Below are 10,573 nucleotides of genomic sequence, written 5' to 3'. Positions count from 1 at the left end.
TGACTTGGTCAATCCATGTGAAATTTGGCACAGTGGTAGAGGGTCATGGGAGGATGCGAATGAAGCGATATTACATCAATTGGCCAACAGGGGCGCTATAGCAACCGACTGAAATTGCAAACTTTGAATGGGCATATCTCATGCCCCGTATGTTGTAGAGACATGAAACTTTGCACAGTGATGCCTCTCCTCACGAGGATCAAATTTGCGTCAAGAACCCATAACTTCCGGTTTATAGATTTTCTGCCATTTTGAATTTTTTGAAAAACACTGTCAGTCAGTTATTCTGTCTGTCCCACGTTTTTCTTTTTAAGATATTTTTTGGGCGTGTTAGCCTTTCATTGATAGGACAGCTTAAGCGTGAAGGGGGGAGAGAGAGAGGGAAGGACATGCAGCAAAGGGCCACAGGCTGGAGTCGAACCCGGGGCGCTGCGGCAACAGCATTGTACATGGGGCGCCTGTTCTACCACTAAGTCACCGACGCCCCTGTCCCACGTTTTTCTACTCACTGACATGGTCAGTCTATGTGAAACTGCAAATAGGCATTGAGGATTGGCATAGGTAGAAGGTGACAAAGCTACCAGTGGGTATGGACTAGTCTTAGAAGATTATCAAAAACAGGGAAAAAGCCCATGGCAAAATTTTTATCGTATTGATAGCCGGGATGATGAAGGCTTTAAAGCAAGTCTTATCTGAGATGCTGAGTGTTCCTGTCTGAATACTAACTTTACACAAGTCCTTGGACAATGTCCACAGAATCAGCTCCAGACGTTGATTCATGCATTACATTTGTTCTATTCTACTTATTTAATTTTATTTCACTAAAAACACAGAGTATACTAAGCACCATGGGTAAAGAAAAAAACATTATATGGATAAATAAAATGAGCAAAATTAACAAAATAAGCAATGAAAGAAAATGTTTATTATTATTAGTGGTTTGTACAATACTTGTGATGCCTCCTCTCAGTCTGTAAAATTATTTACAACACCAAATTCCACATGTATGCACACTTATTGAAAGCAAAAAGTGGACACATTAAATGAAATTAGCACTCTCGTCACTGTCTGCTGATGCTGTATGTTCGCTTAATAACCAAATCAATAATTCTTTCTTTATACAACTTCAGGTTTTCAAAGAGTGTGAAAAAGGATTGAGCCGTGGCTATGAGAGCTGTTCCAGTCCTCTGAGAAAGACGAGCACATGCGAACAAATAACAAGATGCTGTTTGCGGAGATCACAGTAAAATACAGTAAAATACAACAGCAGTAGTCTGACACAGCAAGTATTGGAAAAACAGTCACGTCTTAGGGAGTCTGTCAGTCTGGATGGTGCGGAGAGATCAGTCCTCACATATATTCCCCTCTCAGACTGTATGTACAACACAGTGGGTGTCTTCCATAAATGTCTCCAGTCTTGGTTCTGTGCTCACAGCTGTCTTTTACTTGTCACACACTCTCTCGTTGTGATTGTCTGGTTCTGTCTTAGCCTGTCTTTATTCCCTGTGTATACCATGTTTGCTGTCTTCAGTCTCGTCTAGACTGCTGGTTACATTTCTCTCGTCTTTAATTTCCCAGGAAGCTTTTACCACTAACTCATCACTCATCCAATCTATTGCCCCACTGTCCCTCCTTCCTGTGTACCAAAACTGACAACTACTTCTTCTCTCCTTGTTTTTCTCACCTCGCATCTCAAACCAACATCTGGCTTTTTTTTTTTTTTTCCTTGACAGTTGCTGCCTCTCATTTCTCCAGCTCTCAGCAGTGCAGGATCTTGATGAAGGCTTTGCGAAACTCGATGTTGAAAGTGGTGTAGATGACAGGGTTGACAGCGCTGTTGAGGTATCCAAGCCAGGTGACGGCGCTGTACAGTGAGGGCGAGATACAGCAGCTCCTGCAGTGGGCCTTCAGCACATGGGTTAGGAAGAAAGGCAGCCAGCAGATGATGAACACACCTTAGAAACAGGGACAGGAAGGGAATTAGACAATGAGTGTATGCATGTTTTTTTTTTGCTTGTGTGTGACCAGCCCAGTCACCAAAACGAAAATGTTGGCATTGTACGTTTGTGCAAACCACGAATACAGTACATTTGTATATTTCATATATCATATCAATGTTTCTTAAGTCATGTAGCATATGAGCTGACTTTGTCAAGTGGAGGGAGAGGGGATGATCAATGGCGTGATATCTAGGCAAGACAGCTGCAGACCACTGTTTAAGACCAGCAAACAACAAACTGCTAGTTTTCAGGGACCCATTGCTGTTTTGCCACCAGGGATAGTGCCACAAAAAGCGGTTGTTTTTACGGGGAGATAGCTGCATATTCTGCCGGGATAGTGCCACAAAAATCAGTTGGTTTTATTACCGACACCGCTGAATTTCCTGCTGGAAAAGTGCAACGGAAAACAACTGTTTTTTTGTTACAGAGACATCTCTGCCTTTACTGCCGGGATGGGCCCATGTTTATACCGAGATGCTTTCTAGACATCGTGATTTCCCAAAACTGAATACATGCCACACATATCAACACAAAACTGCTTTGCTAGCTCAATCATGTTGTAACTAAGATATCCGCTGGAAAAAATATTTTTTTCACGGGCCATTTAGTGAGTTTTTTTTACATGGCAGCGGAAGCTATATGAACGAGCTAACCCTTGTCTGCTGAGTTTTAAATATGCCGGCTCTTTTGTTGCTTTCTGTTGACATCACATCCCTCCTTGAGTATATCCAATCAGCACCAAGTAAATCCCAAGCCCCAGCCAGGAGTCTTTCGGGGGCATTCTGAGTACCTACTCCGAGGCAGGGACTTGTTTAGCCCCCGTAAAAGTTCCAGAACTCTGTCCTTTGGGGCTGGTTCCTGCGGTGGAGACACGCACCAATGGCCCCGGCCCCGTAAAATTACCACGAAGTTCCTGCGGTGGAAACGGGCCTATTGCTGCGTCTCCTGTCAGGATAGTGCCACAAAAAGCGGTTGTTTTTGTACCGAGACAACTCTGCATTTCCTGTCGGGACTGTGCCACCAAAACTGGGATTTTTCTTTCTTTTCTTTTTTTTTTGACCTAATACAGTTTTTACATAGCTCATATAGTACAGTACTTTGATCATTGTGCAAAGTTTTCAGCTGCCGTGACATCTGTTGAAGTGTGTTCAAGTGTGATAAGATGTACCTGAGATTCAAACGTGCAAGGAAGAAGAAAGAAAATAATATACAATTCATAATGATAACTAAATAAATGTGTATATGTCTACATACAAACATACCTGATTGACTACATGTACACTCATGAGTAAAAAGAGAACAAAAATTATTTTGGTCTTTGCATCGTCAGTGCATATGTGATTTGTTCCATCTCATACAGTTCCCATATTTTTTTTAATCCAGATGTTGTACACTGGAGGTTCAGGATTCAACCATCTCACTGTGATACATTTAACTGCAGTCCACAAGAGGATTTGTAATAGATACATTTTTGCCCTCCCCTCTAATCCTTAAGGGATCGCTCCGAGGAGAATCACCCTTGGATCTTTGGGGATATTTTTGACGGAACCAAAACTGGGTATTTAGAGACAAAACATCATCTTTTTTGTGCCTAAACATAACCATAAACATAAACATATAGCACTGCTGATAAGTTTTAACATAGTTTCAATGTATTTGTTATATAATCACACACAAATGCAATACATCTGGGGTTTGCAGAAACGTACAATGCCAGCATTTTTTCGGGCATTTGGGTTGTTGTGGCACAAAACGTGCAGAGACATCACAAATACAATATCCCGCCAACCTCTGCATTTGTATTTTGCAAAGAATCACAAAACTGCTGAAATAACATAAATAGATAAACAGAGAGCTTCATCAGTCCCAATCAGTGTTACAGCAGCCAAGTCACATTAATCACAAAACAGATGAGGCAGACCACAAAATACAATCAAGTAAAGAGTCATAAAAAAGTCAATTTCAGCACACACTTAATGCCCCTGCCTGCATACATTTAGAAAGAGTCGATGTTTTGGTCTCAGGGACCTTTCTCAGGCAGAGGTGTTGAGTGTGTACAGGGATTGACTTTTTCTTTGGAACTGATTCTCTGCAGGAGGCAAAACACGTGGTGTACATGTTGTCTTCTACTCACCAGTGTGTCTCTTACTAAAACAAGTAAAACTTTCCAAATATACATTCAAAACCTTCCATCTGGAATAGGCTCATTGTTGTCACTGAAAAACAAAATCATTTTAAACAGACTTTCAGGTTGATTTTCTGTCCTCTTTAAGTCAGAGGTTGTTCTTCCTGCTACAAGAATACAGACCGAGGCAATAAAGGAGATGCTCTTGTAATGTGCACATCTTACACAATGCCTCAGGCAATAGAGAGTGAGTTTACCTGGCTTCATTGTAATCACTGTTTCATCTTATATAGCGCTTTTATCCACAGAAACTAGAGGCAGCCTGAGCATGGAGAGATGTTTGGAGTTTCACATGTGGATTGAAGGAGGTTGGGATTAAAGCACCAACTAGGGCTGAGCCATATCATCTCGTTCATGATAATACGGGTATAATTTTTAATATCATGTGAAAAATTCATATCGTGATACTTGCGATATTTCGACTTGTTGACATATTGACGTCATACTGTCACCCACGGCAACAACAAGCATGGCTGAAAGCGGAATTATTACAGACATGTTTTCAGCGTTCAGAGGGAACTCATTCAGCGGCTCCTCCGGCAGCAGCACAGCGTCATAAACTGGGTTTCCATCCAAATGTATCGCAAATTTTAAGCGAATTTTGTGAAAATGTGCAAAAGAAAATGCAAATTTATGCACGTTTCCATTCATTATTGTTTTGCGAGTATTGGGAGTCAACAGGTCGAGCAGAAGGTGGCCCTTCGCATGAAAAATAAAAAAGCAAAAGAACACCCGTAGAAGAAGAGGGCGCCATGAGATGACGTCATTGAGAGCGTCTCAAGTCCACAACTGTTTTTACCGGCACATCCATGACTACGACGAGATGGAGAGATTCCTTGGGAACTTCTTGGCTATTGCGAGAGCTCTCATCACACTCATACCAGCGTTATCAGCGTAGCCTACATAATGCCGTGATGTCTGTGTTGGTACACCAGGCAGCGCACATGATGCAGCGGTATTCAACACATCCAGTCTATTCAGGTAATTTGTGAAATACACTCACCTGACACTGGAGTGATTACCTCTCTCTAAGTTCACACAGGTGTGTGTGTGTGAAGTAGAAGTAGGATTCAGTAGCCTACGTCATCGTTTATTTGCTAAATCTGTTTCCATTGCCAAAAGTCGCATTTTCCTAATATCGATACGCTGACTTTTCCACCCCCTCCAAGCGTAAAAACTTATTTGTGATATTTTGGCCTTTTTTTTTAGAATTTCTGGCGTTTCCATTCAAGTTTTTTTTCGCAATTGTTGAAAATGTGAATAAAAATAGGTGGATGGAAACCAGACTATACATTACTGTTTTTGTATTTAGGAGCTGTTTAAATGTAATTTGTGGTAAGTTTTATTTTGTTGAACTATTAATATTGTATACAGAATCTCAATTTCACTCTGAGCTACTGTTGTTGTTCACAAACTAAAGAAGTGAGAGATGATTTTTGTTTAGTTTGTACTGAATATTTGAGGGCAAACTGTTTACATGTAAAACTATGTCACTTATTTTACTGTCTTCAATGAATAATAATATTTTTACTAATTTGTCAAATTGTCAAGAATATAATTATTGCAAAAATACCCTGGAGTATCGTAATATTATTTTAGGGCCATATCGCCCACCCCTACCACCAACCCTGCTATCAAATGTGTGTTAGGTCCCATTCTATTACCACTTGTCCCAGGTCTGTTTATCATTACATGTAATAAGCAAGTGGATCTGAGAAGACCCGTGATCAGAGCTGACCATGAGAGAAATGCATATGCGTTATGTGTTTAACTTAGGTAATGATTAGGCTGATTTCGTATCAGGGTGAAGGTAAGGTGGAAAAAAAGGCACTGAGCAGCAGCACCAATGAGCTGGCGGTGGAGCGGAGGAAAGATGGATATTAAGCCCACCAATATTCACACCTTAGCTTCATTTTATGAAACCCCCCTTTGATTCTTTTCATTGTTGGACCCTTACTGACTAAAGAAATATCGATAACTGCAGAATGGACACATATTTGGGCATCAAGACTGCTTCAAAGTCAGGGAGTCACCACTTTTTTGTCCTACTGTGATCACTACATGACGCGCTCTACTTTCTGAGCCCCGTACGAAAAGGTATTATACAATCAGATTTACATTTGCTTTGTTTTTGTTGTTTGTTCTTTAAATAAAAACTTTAAATAATAACTCTACATCTCTATGAAGACATGGAGACATGAACACAATCACGCCCCAAATATGAAATGTAATGTGAGTTAGAATTAACACAGAATAATGTGCAACATCCCCAGATAATATCAGACAGATGCTATAGAATATTACAAAAACATTTTGTAGTATGCTTACATAATTATGTAGATGAGTTTGTGTGAATAAAAGTGCTCACACACACACACACACACACACACACACACACACACACACGGTGAAACAGGCTATGAGTGCATTGAGTATGTGTCCACTCACCAAGCACAATAGCGAGCATTTGTGTCGCCTTCCGCTCCTTCTGCTGCGACAGCCTCCCTCTCACCCTCTCCTTGGTGATCCCCCATTTCTCTCTCCCTCCGCTGCGCTCCCTCCATCCCTCGCGGCCCCTCATGCCGTCCTCGAGGGTGGGCGGGCGAGGCATCAGGGCCGATTTCGTCACGGTGGAGGGAAGAACCGGGGCAGGTCCAACTGAGATGGCCAGGGAGATCCTGGCCCGTCCTGAGTGGGAGGAGGTTTGGGGAGCAGGAGGAGGAGCCAGGCTCTGCTCGGTCTGGGGCAGGAACTGACCCGGCTCCACTCCGAGGGGGTGAACCACCGCCTCCTTCACCAGGGTCTGACACACAGAGAGGGGGGAAGGAGGGTGGTGAGGGAGGTAAGCACTGGGGGACAAACACAGGCGTGGATGCTTGGTTGTAAAGACGAAACAAAGGCGAAGGAAGCAGGACATTTGTGGATGTAAGAAGGAGAGGGGATGACAGGAAGCAGAGCATCACTGTAGTGGCAACAGATCGTATGAGAAGACAGGAAGGTGACAGCGACGAGAGAGAGGCTATTTGTGTTGCTGAGAGACTCACCACTTTCTTGCGCTGTGGGCCTGCTGTGGTGGGCCTCAGGATCAGGGTGCACAGCTTCACATCCTCTGGTTGTGTACACTTATTCTGAAAGAGGAGGGGGCAGAATGTAAAATATATTCTTAAGTAAAAAAAGCCAAACCAGTTCAGGATTTTTGAAGTTGATATTGATATTCAAAGAAAAGAAAAGAAAGCAATTAAAACGCACTGACTGTAAATCTGCTAATATAGTGAGCATGCCAATGTACTGATCAGGGATTATTCTAGTAGAAGATGACAGCATTTACAAGACTATTTAAGAGATATCGGTGTAATACTGGTCTTGTTCTTACTGGCCTAATGAGTGAAGCCTCAGTAAGGGTTAAAGGTCCAGCGTTTGGGATTTAGGGGTATATACTGATGAAAATATATTTGATATTGTAGCAAGTTGGGGCTTCTTGCAGCAGATAGATGAACTCTGAACCAGGAAATGCTCTTTACTTAACCATAGCACATCTTCTCATTCAACTCTCTGACAGCAACACAGGTGCTAGGTCCCTGACACACAACCTAACTTATGGTGCAATATGTCACAACATTAACTGTAACCCATTACAGCCACTGCAAAATGCATGAACTTTAATCACTGTGTAATAGGTAACGAGAGTGATTTAAAACAGTTAAGTTTCCTTCAGCTTATGGCCTTAAACACATTGTCTCACAGCATGCTGGGAAACTTTACCCATTCCGTCCCCAACACGCCACATTATTAATAACTATGGTCCTCATTCACCTACCATTCTCAAGAAGAGATTTCTACTTGAAACCAACTTTTGAAGATTCTGAGATTCACCACTGCTTTCTTATTTGTTAAGTAAGAACAGAATCTACACACACCTGAGAACATTTTCCACTGACATGTTGACATGAAACATTGGTTATTGTGCTTTCTTCAATGCTACAGTTGTATACTATTCTAGGATACTTTTTCTACACTACACTTACATTAGTTATGATAATTGCAACCATGCCATCTAATAATTAGTGGTTGATCACTGGCAGTTTGCGTGGGCGGGACAAAAGTGGCAAAGCAGCATTTCGAGTGAGTTATTAATAACTTGCTTTGCAAACGCTGCGTGAAATAGTCAAGCCTCATATCCTCTCTCCCCCTCTCTCTGTCTGTCTCTAAACACACACACTCACCCCTCCTTAAAGTGCGTCCTCAGGCTTGACAACTGCGTCACTGTAATGCATACAGTGTACAGTTTGCAGGTCGGGTGGTTAATTAAAGTGTATTTTTAGCATCCCGTACATCTTTTTTAGATATTCTATGTCCACTGCTGACGCTACCAAATATGACAGCTTGTTTTGTGTTCACTATTTCCAGAAGCACCTCCACTTCACAACAGGAGGTTTTGGGTTGTAGGTTGGAGTCCGGTGCTCTGCCCTGTCTGGACTTTCAGCTGTGCATTCTTAATTCTCTCAACTTCTTCTTCAGTTTCTGTGTGCACACGAGCCTGTGATCTCATGGTCTGTTATCGGGATTTGCAGGGTGTTTACCTACGCTAAGAACACAACAACACAAGACATCCAGACTATTTCCATTTCTTTTCAGATGCTTCTTGTTTTGCACTTTCCCCTTTGCTGCTGTAATAATGCAAATGTCCCCGCTGTGGGACTAATAAAGGTGTATCTTATTTCATCTAGACTGTTTCTGTTTGATAGAATGGTGCAGAGTCTTGAGGGTGAATATTTCATTCACTGTAAACATCCTATAGCTTCATCGAAATGCTGAAGCAAGCTGATACAGAATACTTGATGAGTGTGTCAGAGGTTTTAAAATATGGATGATGGAAGAGCAAACACTCAATTAAAAGCAAATTTGGAAACTTCCGAAGTGATATTTTCAAACATGAAAGTTACGGACTTCATCTCAACTTTCTTTGGTGATACACTCTATGATGGTGCAGGCCTGTGGGTCGACATCTATCAATGCCAAAATTTGCTGGAAGAGAAAGGGGACAACACACAGAATCATCCAAACAGCTGATGATCGATCGATGTCCAAATCTGTGACCCTACCTTCCTGTGTCGATGACCCTCTCCCCCCTCAGCCACGCTCTGTGCGTGCAAGCTGTGTCTGCGCGGTGGGGCGGTGCGTCTGCCTCGTTTGCGCAGCACCACACAGATCTGCGCATACACCAGCAACGTTACGATGAAGGGAACGTAGAAGGAGGCCACAGATGAGTACACCACAAAGGCCGGATCGGCAAAGCTGCATGTGGTTCCCTCCCGGCTGGCTAATGCAGAGAAGAAGAAGAGGAGAATGCAAAGAATAAATATGGTCTACAAACTTTATGAGTCTGTTACACAATTTCACTGTTCTTTTTAATTTTGTCAGTTAACGCTTTTTTATGATTAAAGAGCTTGTTTTAATCTAAAATACGTATGTTTAAGGGATAGTTCAGAGTTTTTGAATTGGGGTTGTATGAGGTACTTATCTATAGTCAGTGTATTACCCACAGTAGATGCTGGTAGGCATCCAACATCAGTTTCATGAAGCAGACAGGAGTACCTCAACAGAAGCGAAGCAATGTTTTACTGTGGAGGGGTCAGCAACAAAATGTATCTCAGTCACTAAAAAAAGGCCCACCTAAAAAATAATATCAGTTTAAGTGTGCACAATATTGAGAATATTTTCACCCCTTTCCCTTGCCGTCAGAACGCCCTGTCCACCATCTGCAAAAGTTCTTTTCTGTATGCTCTGGCTCATAAAGAAATCCTCTTGTCTCTACAGTAAATGCCACTTTGTCATCGCTGTCATAATTACTTTTTTTTTTCTTTTCTTGTATCTGTTGTCTCCTCCATAAACCACTGAAAGTCTGATCAGCTGATCTGCAGTGAAATACAGTGCTTGGCACAGTTGCGCTTATGTGTAGGAATATGAAAGTTAAATAGAGCATCCACGTAGACTGCTATAATGTTTTTAGATGGGCCTTTTTTTAAGTGGCTAAAATACGTTTTGCTGATGCCCCCACATCCACAGCAGTACACTGCTGAGCTTTGGTGTCTGCACTCCTGTTTTCTTCTCCAAACTTGGGGCATGTAGACCGCCATCTACTGCTGGTAATACACTGACTATGGATAAGTACCTTAAGTAACTCCACTTCAAAAAATCAGAACTATCCCTTTAAAGCAGGGGTGTCAAATTCATTCTAGTTCATGGGCCATATATAGCTCGATTTGATCTTAGATGGGCCGGACCAATAAAACCATCGCACAATAACCTAAAGTACCATCAGCTCCAATATTTTCCCCTTTTTTTGTGTAAAGAATTACCAGCACATTCTGTAGACGTTCATCCTTTT

General features: G+C 41.9%; 1 protein-coding gene across 1 annotated transcript in view; it reads right to left on the bottom strand.

The window, feature by feature from the left end:
• Positions 1-943: 943 nt before the first annotated feature.
• drd2l (dopamine receptor D2 like) overlaps positions 944-10,573 on the bottom strand; it is a 47,459-nt gene continuing 37,829 nt past the window's right edge. The window contains exons 6-9 of the mRNA XM_049583961.1: positions 9,288-9,505; positions 7,230-7,313; positions 6,634-6,988; positions 944-1,955 (exon numbers count right to left, since the gene is read on the bottom strand). Of these exons, the coding sequence (XP_049439918.1) occupies positions 1,759-1,955; positions 6,634-6,988; positions 7,230-7,313; positions 9,288-9,505 (854 nt within the window). The 3' untranslated portion in view covers positions 944-1,758. The remainder of the gene's footprint in view (positions 1,956-6,633; positions 6,989-7,229; positions 7,314-9,287; positions 9,506-10,573) is intronic.

This window comes from Epinephelus fuscoguttatus, linkage group LG8, assembly GCF_011397635.1.
Source record: "Epinephelus fuscoguttatus linkage group LG8, E.fuscoguttatus.final_Chr_v1".
NCBI classification, from domain to species: Eukaryota; Metazoa; Chordata; class Actinopteri; order Perciformes; family Serranidae; genus Epinephelus; species Epinephelus fuscoguttatus.
Note: the sequence above shows the minus strand (reverse complement) of the source record. Positions and strands in the feature narration are given on the sequence as shown.